The following is a 21,143-nucleotide window of genomic DNA, read 5'->3' as shown; positions in this document are numbered from 1 at the left end:
AGTATGGAACCCCACAGTAGGGGAGAGAAATTGATGAGGCATCATGTCATAGTAGAAAGGGCACTGTCTTTTAAGTCAGAAAACCTAGGTTCCAATCTTAGCTCTACTCCTATCTCTGTAATCCAGGACAATTTACCCTCTCTGGAACTTGGTTTCCTCCTCATCTATAAAACAAGGGGAATAGGTGATTTCTTTTTTTTTTTTTTTTTGCAGGGGCAATGGAGGTTAAGTGACTTGCCCAGGGTCACACAGCTAGTGTCAAGTGTCTGAGGCTGGATTTGAACTCAGGTCCTCCTGAATCCAGGGCCAGTGCTTTATCCACTTCACCACATAGCTGCCGCTAGGGAATAGGTGATCTCTATGGACCTTTACAAGTCTAAATTCTAAGGCCTTTATGGTCATCTGGAGATGATCCAGTTAAACAATTTGATGTCTTTCAATGAAAAGTGTTTTTTCTGACAGGGATTCTGGACCACAAGCAAAACTCAAGTCAAACTTTTAAAAACATTTATTAAGTGTTCAGCACTACATTCAGAACACTGTGCTATACACTACAGATATAAAAATTAACCCTGACATCAAAGAGCTTAGATGAAAAATACACAAAACGTAGCAGTCATTTCAAGGCGATGATGCTGGACAAGCAGAGCGTCCAGCAAAGGCCTCCTGCAGGAGGCTCCTAAACTATCATCACCAAAAGGAGGTGGGCATTCTAGGGGGTGGAGTGACAATATTCCAGATATGGGTAAGCACTTGTGCAAAGGCGGGACGTGAAGGAAAGCAGTTAGCAGCCTGGTTGGATTGATACAGAGAAGTAAAAGGAGCAATATTAAATAAGACAGGAAGGAGAGATTGGAGTGCGACTGCCAAGGACTTTAAATGGAAGATTGAGAGTTTTCTATTTTATCCTAAGGGAAAAAAAAGGAAGCCACTGGAGATCTTTGGGGAAGGGAGTGACAAAGTCAGATTACTGATTAAGGAATATCAATCTGGCAGCCGTGTGCAGGAATACATTAAAGAAGATGGAGAGCAGAAGCAGAGAGATCAATTAGGAAGCTATTACTGTAGACCAGACCAGAAGTAACAATGACCTGGGGCTGAATAAACAGAGAGATGGAGATCAAGAAGACCCACAAATAATTATCAAACACAGGGTTCTAGGAACAAAACGTCTGCTGGGCCAAACGGCAAATGGCCAATAGTTGTAAAGATCTGAGACATGTAGCTGAATGAGAGCTATCCTCAGGGTTTGAAACATGCTATACTTCCCCTAGAAACATGTCAAATTTGACATTATTCGTTGGAATCATATTAGAGACGACCAGACCAAATCAAACACTTTAAAGAAGCTACGACTTAGGACGTCAATTGGATATTATAGACTTTCATAATTTTACAAAGATCCCTCCTTTGTACTTTGGATATTGCTTCTACATCTCAATAGGGAGTCAGATAAAGGACACTGCAGGACAAAAGCAGTGGTCATTCAGATCCAAGATATCAGATGTATCTATGAAAAGAAAACAATATAACCTAAGGAGAAGAAAACCAGCATAGTACATTTAAGACTGGGTAAAAGCAAAATATTTTTAAAACACAAAACAAATGTTCGTATCTGAATGTAGGAAAAGAAAAAATAAAAAAGAGATTAAGGGAAATTCTAAGCTAAACTACAAAGAAGCAACAGACTGAATAAGAGGCCAGACAGAAAGACTAGATGTATAAATCAAATCATTTTATCAGACTCCATTAATGTTGTATTATTGTTTGGAAACTTTGGGACCAATGCTAACAAAACAAAACAACAGAAGGTCCTCAGTAGAGAAGTGAGGACTGCAGATGTGGAATGTGGAAAACACTGCCAAATATGGTCACTGTGTTCACTGACTTTGTTTAAATACCACTACAAGAAAGGACTTGGGGGTGGGGGGGGAGAGACACGATGCACTTACGCAGGGAAGGAAAAGAAAAACAACCACAGCTAACACTTATAACTTCTTACTATGAGCCAGACACTGTGCTAAAGGCTTACAATTATTATCCCACTTGATCCTCACTGTTATTACTCCCATTTACATATGGGAAAACTGAGGCAAACAGGGGTTCAGTGATTTGCCCCACTGGTAAATGTCTGAAATTGGATTTGAACTCAGGTCTTTGGACTCCAGGCCTGGCACTCTGTGCCATTTAGTTCCCAAAAAGACAACAGTCTAAAAAAAAAAGGCAACAATAAAGTTTTTTTTTATTTTTAAAAAAAAGGTACAAAAATATTTCTAGCAGCTCTTTTTGTGGAGGCTAAGAATTGGAAATGAAAGAAATGCCCATCAACTGAGGAATGGCTAAACAAGCTGTGGTATATGGTGGTGATGGAATATTATTGGGCTACAAGAAATGACAAAGCAGGATGACTTCAGAAAAGCCTGGAAAGACTTGCTTGAACTGATGTATAGTGAAGACAGCAGAACCAAAAGAGCATTGTATACAGTAACAATAATATTGTTTGATGAAGAACTGTGAATGACTTAACTATTCTCAGCTACACAAGGATCCAAGACAATGCCAAAGGACTAATGATGAAGCAGACTATCCACCTCCAAAGAAAACTGATATTGATTGAACACAGACTGAAGCATACATTTTTTTTACTTTCTGGCTTTCATTTTTTTCTTTTGAGTCTTCTCATACTAAATGACTACTATGGAAATGTTTTACATAATTGCACATGTATAACCTATATCTTATTGCTTACCACCTCAAGGAGGGGAGAGGGAAGACAGGAAGGGATAGAATTGGGAATTCAAAACTAAAGAAAAATGTTTATTTTAAAAAAGAAAAGAAAAATAATTTCCTTACTTCTCTGCAGTGATAACATGGTATTTCTTGGTTGATAAAAAGTACTCACCATCACTGCTACTTCATCATCCATCTCACTGTTCTCTGGGGCCAACAGGACCTGAGCCTTGATAGTAAAGGGAGTTTGCTTTGTTGCATTTATTTTATTGTCAACTATTCAGGTAGTGGCTTACCCAGGCTTTTAGACCCATTTCATCCTAACTATTGTGTGGCTTCTTGGTCCCTTCATAGAGGATAAAGACAGAAGAGATATAAAAGGAAATTCACAATAATTGTCTTTTGCTCATTGTCAGAAGTTCTGATGAAAGGACAGATTAATAAAGAGGCTAAAACTCGTATCTAACATGAGTGTGTAAATTATAGATGAGGCTTAATTATCCAATTTAGTCTCTATTTGACCTTTTCTATCATCTATTTGAGAGTTAGCTTTAACTTACATATTTTCTATTCGTTATTATTGAAATTATACTCTGTACTTCAAAACCAATTAAGTGAAATTACTTACCAAAGAATCCCTAGGGATGGGAAATGAGCAAAGAATGACTTTTCAGTTTCTATGATTAATCCAAAGGACAAACCAAAAAAGGAGGCTTTAAGATCCCTAGCCTGCATACTGACCTTTGCAAAAGCTGTTGAAAAACCAGTGCACATCATGTCTGACAGCTCCTGAATTCTGACTCCCATGATATTTCTGGGAAAGTTACTCTAGGTTCACAAGAGTCCCTGCCGTCAGAGAATAGCAAGTTATTGCTTTCCTGCATGATGCGTGAGAACTGTTGACATCAATGGTTGTGCTAGTGCAGATATTCACTCTCCCATATGCAAATCATGGCAATCAACCTGGTGATGAGCCTTTCCCAACTCAGCTAGACTCATCCTCATGCAGCGAGTCAGCTGGCCAAAGCTCAAAGTTTGCGTAGTTTGGCAGGACTATATATTATGCATTGGGATCGTGAACATTTATGGAATTCCTGGTGAAATTTTGTTTTTGATTTTTGATATAAGGATTTATTAAAAATAAAGGAAAGACAAAGCTAGAAGAGGAATACTTGAGTTTTTGTTGATTTGGTAATCAAATGAGATAACATTTAGAAAGCACTTGGCACAGTACCTGGCACAAAGTAAACACTACATAAATTTTAGCTGTTGCTGCTGCTAAATTGCTGCTGTTGTTGTTGTTGTATGGAAGTTACCGTTGACTTAGCATAGCCTTTGACAACCCAGGGTCACCATCATGCCATAGTGAGACATCAAAGTAGGAAATTTAGGAGATGTTTCAAAGTTAGAACAAAAATTACCTCCCCCTTTTTATTTGTAAAGAACTGTTCAAACCATTTAGTGAATTTGTTAAAACCCCCTTATAAAGGTAGAAAAGTAATTCCAGAAACACATTAAAATCCAAAGCAATGGAGGCTGTAAATATCAGGCATTTCCTAGAAGAAAAAAAAAAGTAATTTATAGAATGGGAAATCAAAAGGTCAGTCACACTATGTAATTCATTTCACGGTGCTTCACTGAGTACTTACATCATAATTCGAAATGTTTCCCAAAGCCAAGAGATAAATTAACTATAAATACAAGTGCAAAAATTAATTTCTTCTACCCAGAGCAGAAAACGATCATTTTCACATTGCAGAAATTTTTCATGAACATGACACATGTGAAAGAGTGAGCAGTTACTTAAAATCATCTATTCCATAAACAAAATGGTACAGTAGTGTCATTTAAGGACCTAGAGTATCAGGCATATATGCTTCAAAATAGTATTTGCCACAACTTACTGAGACAGCCTAAATGGCTAAACTTGCTAAATGGAGATAGATCCTAGCACAAACTGTCAACGAAAGAAGTGAAACTGCATGCTAGCCAAGCACACAGTAGGAACTTTGTAAATATATTGTGAATAAAAATGAAATATGAGAGTTCACCAGCTATCAGAAATGGCTTTAAAAAGTTGTGACAGGGGCAGCTAGGTGGCGCAGGGGATAGAGCACCGGCCCTGGAATCAGGAGTACCTGAGTTCAAATCCGGCCTCAGACACTTAACACTTACTAGCTGTGTGACCTTGGGCAAGTCACTTAACCCCAATTGCCTCACTAAAAAAAAAAAAAAAAAGTTGTGACAAAGGAATGGAGGTTAAACTACATAAAGGAATCTATATTTAAGAAGTTCAAAGAGTTCTACCAAAATCAATTTCAACTTAGAAAAATATTTTTATTATACATTTATGGAATTGCTTTAAATAAAATTCTTGACCCTGATTTTTAATGTAAGAATTTATAAAAATGAAAGAAATATAAAGCTACAAGACAAACACATGGGTTTTTGTTGATTTGGTAATCTAGTGAGATAACATTTGTAAAGCACTTGGTACAGTACCTGGTACAATGTAAGCAACTGTAGAAATGCTAGCCGCCATCCTCATCATCATTATTGTTGTGGTTATTATTATTATTAATCTCTCCTTAGTTTGAGAGCCACAAAGTCACCCCCAAAATACTGACAATACCCAACATCTATTCTCACCCCTTCCTGCCTCAGTCACTATTCATTTCAATTCAATTATTTGCCTACTAGAGTATCTGTCAGTGAGACCTGGAACTTTTACTTCATATATGAGTATATGTGTGCATGCATTATGTATATATTATATGTATATGTTACATAAATACACATGTATCTATTTTAATCTTGTAATTTAATTATATGTAATTACATTATATGATGTGTTGGTTTACATTAATTTATCTATTAATAAAATGTAAATGGTCTATTAGTATGTTTGTATATATTTATAGTTGCATTGTATATTCATATAATTTATACTCACATATAATCATATAGAATTTCATGTTATATATTAATAATATGCTATACTTATATATAATATATTACCATAAATATTACCATTTAGAAGTTAAGATTCTAAAGGTACATTCACTCATACTTTATTCTCATTGACATCCATTCTTCCCTACTTCATCCACTGGATTTCTGTTACAGTATCTTGAAAATGTTCGTTATTTTATCCCTCTCTTCTCCCCTAAATACCGTACCAAAGTTACGATTACACTTCAATAACTGCATCTTCCCATTTCTCTCCATTACTCTACTTGGTGGAAGTCCTTGGAAAGACAGAAATGGCCAAAACTTGGGACTCACTCACATTAAGGGTCACTTTCTAGTAACATTTTGTTGTTTGCAGAACACTTAACCCTGCAATAAAAGAACACCATCATGCTCATTTTACAAATTGAGATTCTAAGAAGTTAAATGGCCTGGGGAAGTAGCCGGGCATTCTAAATCCGAGTCAAGGGCTCTCTCCGTCACATCATGTTCCCTCACTAACAAGATGATCTCATCTTTCCCAAGTTTACTCAATAAAATTGACAAGGATGATTTATCAGTTCTCTACAAGTCATACCTCAGCAAATGAATTACTTAGAGACAGCAATACGTTGTCTGCAAGAGGAGACCGAACACTACTGTCACAACACATCTAATAAGGGGAAAAGCCTCTAACAAAAGTGTACTTTATGACCCAAGTTCCCAAGGCATAATTTCTTAAATAAAGGATAAAGTTTTAAGAGAAATAACAGGGGGTTTAAAAAAAAGAAATAGAGAAGTGATGGATATAATCCTTGTCTACTGTTGAATTCAAATACCAGAAAATATTAATTTCACTCCCCAATAATTTCAGGAAATTAACCTATGTCAGGGGTAGGGTTGGGAGGGGAGACTTTTCTTTCTTAAAAAGTTACTTAATAAAGAGCTCCCCCTGCAGTATAAAATGTTTTTTTAATCTAAGCAGATGCTACAAATATGGAATACTTTACTTAAAAGTTTCTTCTCAGTCAGCCATCTAAACACATGCTTAGAACTCAGAACATGTTTCACAAAAAAATGGGATAAACGTGGTAGTAAAGTTCAGAGACCACTCTATTAAACACAATTGTGTAATATAAATTTACTAGCATTATCATAGGAAGGAGGGCAACCTAACAAGGTGGGTGGCTTAAAATCAGAAGATGTGAGTTCAAATCCTGCCTCAAAAACTAGCTATGTGATCCTGGGCAAATCACATAACCTCTCCAATCCCTCAGTTTCCTCATCTATAAAAGGAGAGTTCAGACTTGATATAGTACTAAATGTCTCCTTTCCAGCACTAAATTTATGATCCTGTTATCCTATGAATTATCGGCCTGACATGTATTCTAGAAAGCATCTAGTCCTGCCCCATAATTCCACAAATAAGAAAACTGGAACAGGGAACCTAGCATAGAAAAATTACACTGAATTTAAAGAAGGCCCAACCATGCCTCAAATCTTACATCTGCTTACTTCAAATGTGAATGTATCAATCACCTGCTCTGAGCCTATTTTCTCTTCTAGAAAATAAAAACCATAGCAGGAGATAGCTAAGGTCCCTTCTTATTCTAAATCTAAAATGTTTATCAAGCCCAAAGAGTCGACCTGACCACCCCAGGGTCACACAGCTTGTGGTGGCATAACTGAGTAATTAGGGGGTTTTTCACACAACCCTGTCTCCCCAAAAGAAGAGTAGATGCAGTAACTGTGTCATGCTTCTACTGTTTACACTGAATATTAGCCAGTTCTTCAGGCTAAATCTCCATGACAGACAGTTTTTTAAATAGTAGCCATTACATATACTATCCATAAACCTTGCTGCTTTATTCAAAGTAAATTGGCGATCTCTTTTTGACAGAAAGAAGGCCCAGCTTTTACTTTTTTTTTACATTCATCGATAAATTCCATTGCCATGGCACTCTTTCAGTACTATTGATATAGCATGTGACAAAGTGCGAAAGTACTTAACACTCAGCAAATATTTCTTGACCACAAGAACTACCGCTGGGTACTGTGAGGGCTACAAAGCATCACAGAACATGATCCCAATCTTGTCAAACACCACAACATTCTTCTCCCATTCATATAAGTATTTGTTGAGATGTAACTATATTCATCCCCTAAAGCCCTAAAGAGTTACACAACTTTATGTTGTGCAATAAATTATTTACACATTCTCCTCGTGATGGAGCACAGCTGTGAATCATGGAACGCCACAATCTTAAAGACTTGAAATGATAAGTAACCCCAAGTCAAGTCAACAAGCATTTATTCATTATGGACTAGGCACTGTGTAAGGGGAGGCAGCTGAAAAACATAAATGAGAGACACATGTTGAGTGTAAGTTGGGTGACCATATATTATCAGCACCAGTTTACACCTGGGAAATCCTGTAAAAGACAACATTAGGAGGAGGCACTACCTACCAAGTTTTCTCAGAGATAGCAAGAGAAACTGAGCAAGATGAACCCAGCACACTATGCAGATCCTCCAGGAAGGATGTAGAGGAGGATGTGGGCAAGAATGAGGCAGGATGAGAAGGCACAGCAGTACCCTCTCTGTACAACATCAACAACGTTGGAGTCACTTGCCCACCCAAGTCTCTAAGTAAGAAATATCTAAGTACCAATGAACTATAAGCTCAACATAAATTAGCTTTAAAAACAAAAAACTTCAAGACGGCCTAAATATTTCTGCATGTCTGTGAGTTTATCATTGTGTGCATACACACTCTAATGGTGTAGATTAGAACCTAGTCATCTCATTCCAAATAACAGAGAGGTGGTGCGGTGTATAGAGAACAAAGCCTGGAATTAGGAAAACCTGAGTTCATATTTGGCCTGACTCTTGATTAACTCTGTGACCCTTAGTCACTTAACTCTCTCTGCATTCACTTCATCATCTGCAAAATGAGCTGAAGAAAGAAATGGCAAACTGCCCCAGTATCTTTGCCAAAAACCAACCAACCAACCAACCACCAAAGCCAAATGGGAACACAGATTCAGACATGACTGAAATGATTAAACAACAAATGTACTCCCAAAACTTCTTCACAAACGATGTACCAGTGAGGCAGAGCCAACATGGCAGAGTAGCAAGCAGTACAGCAGAACTCCACCACACAACTCCAAATAGGTCTAGAAAATGATCTAGACTGAGATTGACTAGGGAATCCAAGAAAAAAGTCACCCTAAATTTTATTTCAACCCAAAACATCACAGGGAGAGAAAGAGGGTCTGCTGATACTGGGAAGGAGATCTACTTGAGGAATCAGCCTGACAGAACATAGCAGTGTAGGAATACCAGGGGAAGAAGAGGTCCCAAATCCAGCACAGAAAAGTCTAATTCTATCTCACTCCCCTTAAATTATAAGATCCTTGAAGGCAGGGGCTGTCTATCGCCTCTCTTTGTATCCCTAGTGCTTAGTACACAGCCTTGGCACAGAGGAGGCACTTAATAAGTGATTTTTGACAGACTAAGCTTGTGCAAATTGAGGCATATTATCTTAGACATGGCCAAAGCAGGAATTTATTTTGATTGACCACATGTGTTTGTGTAACAGGGGTTTTGTGGTTCTCTCATTACAAATTGGGGGAAGGGTTAGAAAAAGCTGACTGATGGTAATTAAAACAAATTAAATTTAAAATCCTCTTTGGAAGATCTACCCAACACATATGCCAAGACCCTCACTGTAATACAGCCCAGCCTCCATTATAATATTCATTTTCTCATGGATTATTGACCAATCGGAGTTGATTGTCACCCTCAGGAACACCTACTCTTCCAAGGGCATATAAACCCTGAGCCCACCACCACGAGGTGTCTATGGTCTAAGAGAGACTGCCAAATGACCATCCTTTTATTAATAAACATGCTGGCCTAAAATGATTAAATTACCTGGGGGGAAAAAGATCTACCCAATAAGGTGACAGCTTTCATCTGGATATTTTTAGTGTAGTCCTTGAGCTAGCACATGTAGTTCATCTGTTATTCGATGTTCTTGCTACACAACTACCCCTTTTCCAATCCTACTTTTCCTGAACAGCTTTTACCCCACATCTTCAGTGTAAGATGCTGCTGGTAGTCTATGGGCAGCCACCTTATGTTCAACATGAGTCATAATTTCAATTCTTTAGAGACCATGTTGTTCAGAACTCCCAGAAAAACAGTTTTAAGATGGCCAAATCTGCCATCTAATTGACACAATAATAGCCATCATTTATGAAGTGCTTTAAAAGTTTGCAAATCTTTCATTTTGCCTTCACCATGACCCTGGAAGGTAGGTGTTGTTATTCTCCCCATATTACAGACGTGGAAACGGAGCCCAGACAGCAATTAACAGACTCGCACAGGGTCACACAGCTACTAACGTGTCTGAAGCTGGACTAGAGCTCAGGTCTTCAGAACTACAGGTTCAGTGCTCTGTCCACTGAGCCACCTACCTCCCTGCTTCCAAAAAAGAAAAGTTCCTCAAGGGTCACTAACTACTCTCGGTCTTCAACTCTTCAATTAAAAATGTTCAGAAGCTATAAGAGCACCCCAAACATATCCAGTTCTGCTTATGCTGATTCAATAAAGGGTAATTACAAAAAGTTAAGAGACCTCTAAGGTGTTTTTTTTAAATACTGCAATTAAATCTAATTAGTATTATAGTTCTAAACTTATGAGATGTCAGAGAGACAGACAGACACCACTATATAGATATCTTTTCCCACTAAGCTTTGACATACAGATGGAATATGTTGTGAGGTCAGTATACACTCTATCACTGAATCTAATCTACACTTGCTTCATCTCCACTTAAGAGTTATCATGATTCATGTTCCTAAGCATGACCTTGGTGATACTGCTAATACTGTGGACATATGTCATTAAGCTATGTCTATTGTCCTCTATTCAGTTAAATGGGTGTTAGCCCATTTTCTAAAAGATTTAAAAGAAGGAAGAGGGGACTGTTTTAATCCTTTTGTTGTGTAGAAAATGAGCTAAACCAGAATTCATAATTTTCCAAAAACTCCAATTAAAGAAAGCACCCCCGTGGGGCATAACGTGATATACAAGTCAGCACCACATCACACACTGAGGTAACAAGCCGCAGGACCTTCAAGATACCACAGAATCAATTCCAAATTTGCTTTAAAGACGACACAGCAATTAGTACAGACCACACGAACTTGGTAGAGCATGGCCACTGTGAGATCTGGGTCATTCCAAAGTCAACTTTAGGCATTTAAGTTCTCTCTTACAAGAAGATAAGAGCAAGCTGCCAAGTTGCAACTTTTGGTTCTTATCAAGAAATAAAATGACTAAATCAAGAAGACAAGCCTATCATTCTTTAGCAGTTTTATGTTAATAGGGCAATTTCTCTGAAACCAACTAGCCTACTTAACATTCCCTACAGATGAGCAAAGTCGTTTCCAGTCATGGGGGGTGTTAAGGACACCAATGCAAATTCCTACAGCATAAATCTCACTGAAAAAATTTTAATGGATGATTCTACAAAAGGTCCAAAGTAAATCTGATCCAGGGGACATTAATGGATTAGCTGTTTTTTCACCATTTACATATACAACAATCACGTTTAAAAAAAAAAAAAGACCACATCTGTCTCAATATAATCTGTGCCAAGCAATCATATCTAAAATGAAAAAATCCAGCAAATGTTTTCATCACATTAAAAATCTTCCTGGGATAAATACATTTCCCCAAGGACATAGCTATATGAAGCATAACATATAAATGCTTAGAAGAGCTGTAATAAAATAATTCCAAATATATATATAAAACATATTCCATATATACTGCTCTCATATTTATATATATAAAACATATTCCATATATACACATATATGTATATATGGAATATGTTTTATATATATAAAACTTACAAATCCCAAAATGGATTTTTTTTCTCAGTAAAATTTTTTCCTTTGTGTCTCCAAATCAGGCCCAGTAAATTGGTCCATAGTGATCACTAAAAATATTTTAGACAATTTTCCATGTTTGTTTTCTAGATAAAATGCATATTTACCGTGGACCATGTTCATCTTAAGATATAAGTTATGTAGGCCATATTCAGAAAAAACACTGGCAGCAGGGGGCCGGGGGGGACCATTTTTTTTTCTTAATTCACATGATGCTCCCAGTAGCAGGAGTCATACATATGTCAGCAAATGTCACCTAGGCTGGTTTTCCCCAGCCTGGGGCAGGCCCTCATCACCTCACAGCTGGGCCGTGTCCCCTGCCTCGAGTCTCTCCCCAGTCCAGGGCATGCTGCATTCAGCTGCCAAAGTGGTCTTCCTTCAACATAAGGGTGACCATAACGATGATATAATATGTCATCTCCCTGTTCAATAAACAGTGGCTCCCTATCACCTTCAAAATCACCTTCAGAGGGGTTTCCCAACCTTCACAACCTGGCTCCTCTCCACCCTTTCAGTTTTCATGCACTTCACTCTCCTCCATGTACGCTGCCATCCAGTCACCCTGCCATCCTTACTGCACCTCACACACATGGTGCTCCATCTCCCAACTAGTCACCTTTTCAGTGTCTGTTCCCCAGGTCCAGATGGCTCCTCTTCCTTCTCTCTGCCTTCAAATCTCAGCTAAAGTTCCACTTGGCCACTGGATGATCATTTTTTTCCTCTGAGTGTGCGTGTCTCCTATGTACATAGATGTTTGCATATTGTCTCCCCCATTAGCATGTAAGCTCCTTGAGAGCAGGGGCTGTCTTTGCCTTCCTCTGTGTCTCCAAATCAGGCCCAGAAATCCGGTCCATAGCGACCACTCAAGAAATACTTGTAGACTAGGCTGGCCTAGAAGACCCTTTGGGGGTAAAAACTATAGAAGCACATGCTGAATTACTATCAGGAGAAGAGAACTGGACCCAGAACATCAGGTGCCACATGTAGGCTGTACACATCCTCTCAACACCATCCACAAGAAATGGGTAAAGAATCACACTTGCCCAGTCATTTCCCAGCACTGTGCCACTGGCGAGATTTCACCAAAAGTGAGCTACGTGATCAAAACAGATGGAAGACTCCTTTTTTCCCTTCAAAACTTCTGTGTAGGGGCAGCTCAGTGGCGCAGTGGATAGAGCACCGGCCCTGGATTCAGGAGGACCTGAGTTCAAATCCAGCCTCAGACACTTAACACTTACTAGCTGTGTGACCCTGGGCAAGTCACTTAACCCCAATTGCCTCACTAAAAAAAAAAAAAAAAGAAAGAAAGAAAAAAAGAAAACTTCTACGTAATTTACTAATTCAGGCATCCCGTGCTCCCCACCCCTACTCTGCATGCTCACTCTGTGCATCCACAAAGCCATGTCTGATGGGAGAAACTTTCAGAAAATTCCAACTCTGCTCACAAGCCCTGGCAAAGTCCATGTTTGAGCTCTGAGTTGGTTCTGAGCCCAGTACTCATTGGCTATAAGACTTTGGTAGAGTCATTTACATCTCAACTTCCTCAACTCCCAAGGAGCTCGTACCACCTCCTGGGATGCTGCCTCCTTGAAAATGTTGAGAAGATCAAACAATACAAGGAAGAAAAGACTTTGAGAGTTACCAATGACCAACAAAAGAAACTATGAGTAATGCTCCTCGAGTTCCAGAGGGATCATTTCAAGCAAAATAACCATCCCAGTTACCAAAACAGGAAGACTCAATTACGCAAAGATACACAAAGAAGTACATGTAATTAAAAATCTATGTCTGGCAACCTAGTAAATTTAAATAAAGATGTTCAAAATCTGTATTTAGATCATTGTAGTTTTTCCTTCAACTATCATGCTTAGCTTGGGGGGCTGTCTCCTCTGCAGCTTCATCTCTTTAAGATGTTTATTACCCTTATCTCCCCCCAAGCTCTGGAAGTAGAAGTTGGTCACAAAGGCATGCCAGGGGTTCAAAGTGTCAAGAAGCTCTCTAAGTAGTAGACAAAACAAACAGAAGGCTCAGTGGAAGACGGCATTCCACTTCCAGATAGGAAATGCACAACTACAATTTGGATGAGAGAAGACAAGCAATTCCCAACAAGAAATTGCCACCCAGGAAAACCGTTCTCCTTGTCGCACAGAGATCAGAACTCCCCTTTTTGTTCCCATTCCCACTTCTCCCTTCTTCTACCTCCATGGCCTATGGCCCAGAACCCTACCCTCAACTCTCCCCTTTCTTCTTTCTCACATTTCTATTTATATTTTATCTATTAATATGTAATCTAATGCTATTTAATCATTGTGATTGTCTTATGTTTATAATTCACAATTACCTCGTATATATTTTGCACATACTTATGGATCTCCATATTGTCTCTCAATAAGGTAAACACCCCTTCTGAGGACAAGAGTCTGTCACTTATGTATCCCAATGCCTAGCAGTGTCAGCACCTTAGTAGGTGCCTAATAGATACTTGCTAACTGACAGATACTAAGCATGTACAAGGAGGGTAGGGGAGAGGTAGATCTAGCAAAATTAACTTTAGTGAGACAAAAGAAGACCAAATGCCTAAGGCCACTTGTGATACTGGCCCCTCCATCCTCAGTGCTGACCCCATCAGTCGTACCCCCAAGCCCCATTCCATCCTCACTACTGTCCCCAGAGGCTCCTCCAACCCTAATCCCAAGGCTCCACCCTGCTTTTCACTCCAATTCCCATGATGAATGGCCGTGTCAGTCCTTCTGAAATGTACATCAATCTTAATTCTTGGATGCATCTTTCTAGTGCATCTGAACACTAATCATTATTAGCACTTGTGGGACTCTAAGGGGAAATAGAAAAGAAAAAAGGAAACTGGAGGGAACCTTTTTTACACCCATTCCTCTCCCCCCTTCATTTTCTACTGCGGTTGTCAATAAAAATCACTCAAAAGACTCAAAAGGGCTGTGTGCACAGTTTGAGGAAGACAGCAGGTAAACAGGCCAGGAAGGAGAGAAACTCTGATCAGAAGAGCCAAAAGTCTCACAGGACAAAGAGGAGAAGAAGCATTCCTGGGGCAATGTCAGAGCACCGTGCTGTGGCCAGGCCACCGCGGGCCCTTCCCCCTTGAGACCCTCTAGCAGCGCCTCCTCTGCAGCTCCAAGCACCAACTTTATACCAGAGTTCTCACATCTATCCTCTCTCTCATGAAGCCCCACAACCCTCACACATGGAGCTGTCAACTTCACTTTCAACAGGAAGACATGGTCTTGGAATCCCAAATTGGGTTCCAGAATGTGTTTCCCATAAAGATAATATATGTTGATGAGGTTCTGGAGTAGTAAAAATAACTCATAATGCTTTGCTACTTGCAAAGCACCTCCTGAACAACCTGATTACATGGGAAGAGTGACAGCTTCTGTGGTCTAGCCCAGGAACCTAACCACCCTGCAGAAGAATGTGCCCCAGGTTCCAAAGAAATGACGAGAAAAGGAACTTTCAGGAACACACAGCATCATAAGCCGGGGAAGGCCTATGACTTCTCATTTTATTCTAGAGATAACGCACTTGAAAACTAAGAAAGGAACAAATAAACTGAAAAGAGTGTAAAGTCGTACCACACGCCTCATCTGTCCACAGGCTTCCAAATACAATGTGTGATGGAAACTTACTGATGCATACTTTCTAAATAACGTAGCCTTTAAAAAAGCAGGAAAGCAGACATGACACCCAAGGTCAGGTTCACTGACTGTAGAAAAGTCAAAGTTGGCAACAAGTAAAGAACACAGTTCATGATACCATTACAGGTCATTTACTAACACGAGCACAGATGGTTTGGTCTGCTTTGTCCATGTATGTGGTTTCATCAACGCAGGGAACCACCACTGGAGAGTCCATCTCCCAGTGAAGACCTGCAATTTACATACAAGGCAGCTATCTGCTAGAGTGGAGAGAATGCTAGATCTGGAGTCAGGAGGACCTGAGTTCCAATTCTGCCTGCTTGCCTAGGCAAGCAACAGCTTCCTCTACCTTCCAAGGTCACGATCACAACTATCTCCTCTCCTTGCTGTAAGGATCCAGTGAGATCTTAAAGCACTCTCTAAACTGGCTATTGTAATCATAAAGGGTTGCCCAGAGAATACCCACTATACGACAGGAGGTGCTAGTCTGTCCCCCATGCTTTTGTTGTGCTGTCTATGTGCGTTATCAGGCCTGTTAAGATGACTCTTAATATAGATGGAATGAAAGTTATTACACTCAGCCACAATAAAGCCTCCTCACAAGCTCAAGTTGGGGGAGGCAACTCTAGGAAAACATAACAACTCCCTCGTTTCTGCCTTTGCATTCCAGGACCGAGAACAAGGACCTGGCAAATCGTAGGCACTTAATATTTATTAATTATAATATTATAATAATATTATTCAGTGCACACAGCATTGAAGTGAAGACCTGTGGGTTTTGGTAGACTGTGAGTTCACTACAAATCAAGAGGACAAGCCAAAGCAACGATAAGAGAAACCTTGTGTGTGAGAACAAGGGAAGAACACCCAGGTGACCACAGTCACATCTGATGGAGACAGACCAAGTATGAGCTGCACTAGATGCCCTGGTGGGCCCCATCAAACTCTAAAATTCTGGAATTCTCCATTTAAATCATACATCTCTGATCATTTAATGCCTCTTTCTAGCCACCATTTTCTTATTTAATGAACTTCAAGAAGTTTTATTAATGCCACATACACTGAAGCACAAAAATTCAGAAATTAAACATTCAAAGTTCAACTCTGCCTTGTATGGTCTATTAAATGAAACTTATAGACATTTTTGTGCCCCCAAAATGTGTCTACAAAGCCCTGAAGTTACACACAAGATAAATGGATGGCCTATTCCCATTAGGAATCTTACAGAAGGAAAAGCATATTTAGAGCAAGCATGCTGTTTATTTTTCTAAAGAATTCCATATCCATGAAACAGTTCGAGAAATTACAGCAACCGATATATTAAACATTTTTGTGCCTCCTCATCAAAGGCAATGATATTCAAAAACCTGTGGACTCTAAAGGGGGAAGGAGCAATGAAAGAGGTCTTCAATTCCATAAACAAGTATTGAGCATATGCTATGTTCTAGGCACCGTGCTACAGACACAGAGACAAAACCAATAACGCTGCCTGCCTTTGAAAAGCTAGAAGGATAGCCCCACCGTGCCCTGCCCTGGCCAGACCACATTTGGAAGCATCTATTAAGTCATGGGCACTCCATTTTAGGAGGGACACAGATAAACTGGAGAGAAAGCTGGCTTTGAAGGGCAACCAGGATGGTGACAGGCGTTGACTTCAAGCCACAGAAGGATAGGTCAAAGGAACTAAGGATGCTGAATCTGAAGAAGGGACAGGGGAAGAAGGTGGTAACTTGTCAAGTATTTGAAGAACCATCCCACTAAAGAGGGATTAGACCTACAGAATTATAAAGGCCAAGACTGGCCCCAAAGGACCCACATGAGAAGACATTTCCCTTCCCACTCAAAACACCTCAGTGCAGACATGAGGGACCATGGGTACAGGACATTTCATGAAAGTCAGACTTTTTTTCACATTAGCTAAGAACTTTTTTTTTCCTTTCCTCCTTTCTTAACTGTTTAATATAAGACATGGCTCCTTGGGAAGGGTCGAGGAATTTTATAAAGACATCAGTAGCTGTTTTTTTGAAAAGGTATTATGGTTGTCTTGTTTGGCCCCAAAGGACACAATGAAGAGCAGTACATATTAGCAGCAAAGAGGAAAAGCGAGGCTTGATGGTCAGAAAAAAATCCTCCTAATGTAAGCTTCACACAAGTAGAATGGGCTCCCTTGGTAGATGTCAGGCTCTTGGTAATAAAACGAGGTCTGCAGGAAAGACTAGATGACCGCTTCTCAGCTACACTGTGGAGGGAATTCTTGTCCAGGTCCAAGATGGAATAAATAGAGTCTCTGAGCACCTTCTGAACCCTGAGAATTTACCATTCTAAAATTCTATTTCTGTTCTCAGTGGTGAACACAATGCAGCATATTCCATTTTCAAAGTGTTATCTCAACCAAATACAACATACTCTTGAAAAGATAATTCAACAAATGGCTGCAAAATGATGTAAAACTTCCCAAGACCCTGCTCTGCATTATTTTCAACATGTATTACAAATAAAGGTTCTATCTGAATGCCACAGGGCAACAGTTGTCTTAAAAATCGCCTCATGAGGGAAGCAAAGGCAACAGAATTCACTTCAAGTCAGTGTGGTTTTAACTCTGCGATGACTTTCATTCATTTGCTTTGCCCCTTTAACACCCACTAGATACGACATACCTTCTGAATTCAACGTTATCAAAGTAACATTGTTTCCAATGTTCTGGCTTCCTGACTGTCCACTATTGGAAACAGAGTCACTGGCCTCTGATCCACTCTCCCCGTCTTCATTGTGACTATCTTCATGGCCTGGAACTTTCACCACTATGGTGTTTTGCCTACGTGCAGGAACAGCACTGAAACAGAAACAGAGCAGACCCACATCTTGTCAATTTATGGAACAAAAAGAGGAGAGGCTAACATTGAATCACTGGGACGTTTGTTTTTTCTCTAAAGAATCATTTTTATGCTTCATAAAGATCCAAGCGTTTTCCTGTATGGTAACACATATCATATATGAACAATAACAAGGTTTGGTAAGTAACAGGGTAGAAAACGCAAACATTAAAAAGCAATTCCACGATGCTGACATCAGAATCAAACGAAAGCCATCCATCTGAAAATCTAAGGATGCCAGTCATATTTTGAAGATTAAAAAAGTAATGCCTGCACTCTCCGTGACTTATTTTATGTTCTAGTTTCATCACCAAACAAAACAGGTAAATTTATTCTATGACAAAACATAGAACACTGGCTTCTGATCTCCTAGGGCAGCCTGTAGAGAATTAACAAGTGAAATAGCTCAATGTAATTTCCTTTACCCTCTTTCTCTTTCTAAACTACCAGGTCGGGGCAAAAAAAAATAAAATAAAAAAGTGTTTTAAGAGAATTCTGCTGAGTCAATTCGGTGCAAGACGTCAACCGCTCTAATAGCTACAATAGCATTTGAAATCCTGGCGATCCCAACACAATCAAAGAGAGCAGAAAGCAGATAATAAAACAGCAGATAATCCACTAGAAGAGGGCTTTACTGAGCACTTCAGCCATCTCAGCGTCAAAGAGAGCAAATGTTTAGAGAGACAAAGAACTAGGAGAAACTAGATGACAGCTGGGAGGGGATTCGGACATCTTTTTCACCCTCTCTTAATACCAGACTTCTACACTGACTCCTTTCTAATCCCTTAACTGGCAGTGGTGAATAACAATGAGATCTCTGGGGAGGAAGACAATCTTTTGTGCATGACAAAAAATGGAGGGGACTGGCTGGTGCGGCATAGCTGCTTCTGGACCACCATCTTAGCAACGCTGACCGTCCAAGTTGGGGCTCCTCTTAGAGGAAGGGCAGCAAGTATTCTATGTGACCTCAATGATACTCAGTGAGATGAATCAAGCCTTCCCATTTCAAGCAGCTAACAAAGCCAATTGAGAGAAAATCTTGGGGAATTTGCCACATTTTTCCCTATTCCAGCCATTCTCAGTTCTCCATAAACCCAGCTGGTTTCCAAGAGTATTAGGCCAAGACAATAAAGTTACACCAAAAGCAGGAGAGGAAGCAGTTTGCTAACAGAGAAAGTTTGGTAGAAAAAAGCAACCCAAGGCTTTATAAGGCAGTAGATGGAAAACATGTGGCAGAAAAGTTATCTTTGGGAGAAGGCTGAAGGAAGCGAGTTTGTCATAGCTGAGGTGGCCAAAAGTAATTTACCTGAACATAACAGTGATAACTGTATGCCTTTTCCTATGCCGAAGCATTCTGAAATTTGTACTTTTTAACTAAAAAAAGCTATTCTCTGAAAAAGTCACAAAATAGACATGCCTACAGAATTCACTGAAAAGAAAGACAGGTGGTGTAAACATCTTAATATCATTGCTATTGATCCAGAAAATCGTTACATTAAAGTATCTCTAACTGCTGGCCAATTTTCTCAACAAACCAGTGTGTGTGTGTGTGTGGGGGGGGGGGGGGGGGTTATGTTCCTATGAACAAGATGAGTAATCTAGTTCTACTACTGAAGAAGGGTCCAAGAAATTCCCTGAACATTTTGTAAGCACTTTCAGTGTCCGAGCTAAACTCAGAACTTTAAAAGTTACCAAATTCCATATCTTAATCTATACCACATCACCCACTCTATAGCATGAGTCACATAGGACAATGATACTCATCATAATTTAACTACATTCTAAGTTCACAAGTAGTAACACAAAAGGTCTGCATAGTTTCTTTTTTTTTTTTTAGACTGGTTCAATGCCTATAGCAATATAAATACATTCTGATTTTTCCCTTAGCATAACAAAAATAGAAGTGATCTTGAGTTTGGTCTTTTCAATGTCATAGGGAAGAGGCTGGTAAGAGCGTCAAATGGAAACAGAGAAGTGGGATTGGTGCTGTTGCTACTGACTTGCTAAGGATATTTTCCAGGGAATCCGTTGCCCTGCTCAAAGGTTCTTCTTGCCCAACCATCTTGGCTACAATGGAGTTCTGTCGATCATTGTTCAGTATTACTGTAGTCTGGGGGACGACGCTATGAAACAAAAATCACAAAGAAAAAAATAACTTAAAGAAACAACATGTTAATCGTACATTAGATTAATCTAGTAAGGTCAACTCTCTATTACCTGTATTAACTGAACTGAATTAAGGAATAGAAAATCCAAATATGTCACTAAAAAAAAAAAAACCCTCTCTCCCCACCTCCAGCCCCAAAAAAACCCACAAGTAGTATACTAAGTGGCAAAGAAAAAATATTCTAGGACTGAAAGTATTCTCCATATCTCTGCTAAGATAAATAAAACTTGATACTACCTTTATTCAATAAGTTCTTTGAAATAGCTTCAAAAATTTATTGTAATCTTTACCCATTCTATCCCAACTATCTCCTATAATCCAAAGTCTAAAGTTCTAATTGATTACATTTTTGATCTAGCCATTCCAAGAATTACCAGGTTTTTTGGTAATCAGATCTAATTTTATTAGAATTCTACAAGTTGGTAGGTGACTACTAGCAGAATAACACTGGTATTTTAAACTGATAAATTTTATGGAAAAGTCTCTAAATCATAAAGCCCAAGAAACTTCCATTTTCTTCTCTGAAGGGAAACAATATCTGGAGTAATTTTATCAGATAAAATGGAATGCATTCCAAGAATAATTATTTTTTTAAAATGTGGTACTTCCATAAAGAAAAATGATACTGAAAACACTTTTAAAACGACATAAATCTAAGTTTGAGGAAATGGTCACTTAATCTGCTGGGGGGGAGGAAGGAGAAGAGAGTAAAATAACCTCAAATAATTACTTAAGTTGGGCATTTGGGGACACCACCATCTAAAACTCAACAGAGTCAATTCATTGTCTA

At 39.2% G+C, this 21,143-nt stretch overlaps 1 protein-coding gene across 10 annotated transcripts in view; it reads right to left on the bottom strand.

Moving 5' to 3' along the window:
• The window catches only part of LOC122738264 (BTG3 associated nuclear protein), a 257,684-nt gene that overhangs the window by 168,920 nt on the left and 67,621 nt on the right, over positions 1-21,143 (bottom strand). For 6 of the 10 annotated variants that reach the window (XM_043980316.1, XM_043980317.1, XM_043980319.1 and 3 more), the window contains exons 5-6: positions 20,187-20,309; positions 17,971-18,146 (exon numbers count right to left, since the gene is read on the bottom strand). In XM_043980316.1, the coding sequence (XP_043836251.1) occupies positions 17,971-18,146; positions 20,187-20,309 (299 nt within the window). The remainder of the gene's footprint in view (positions 1-17,970; positions 18,147-20,186; positions 20,310-21,143) is intronic. The other 4 variants (XM_043980322.1, XM_043980324.1, XM_043980323.1 and 1 more) reach the window with 1 other exon arrangement.

This window comes from Dromiciops gliroides, chromosome 2 (assembly GCF_019393635.1).
Source record: "Dromiciops gliroides isolate mDroGli1 chromosome 2, mDroGli1.pri, whole genome shotgun sequence".
Classification (NCBI taxonomy): Eukaryota; Metazoa; Chordata; class Mammalia; order Microbiotheria; family Microbiotheriidae; genus Dromiciops; species Dromiciops gliroides.
Note: the sequence above shows the minus strand (reverse complement) of the source record. Positions and strands in the feature narration are given on the sequence as shown.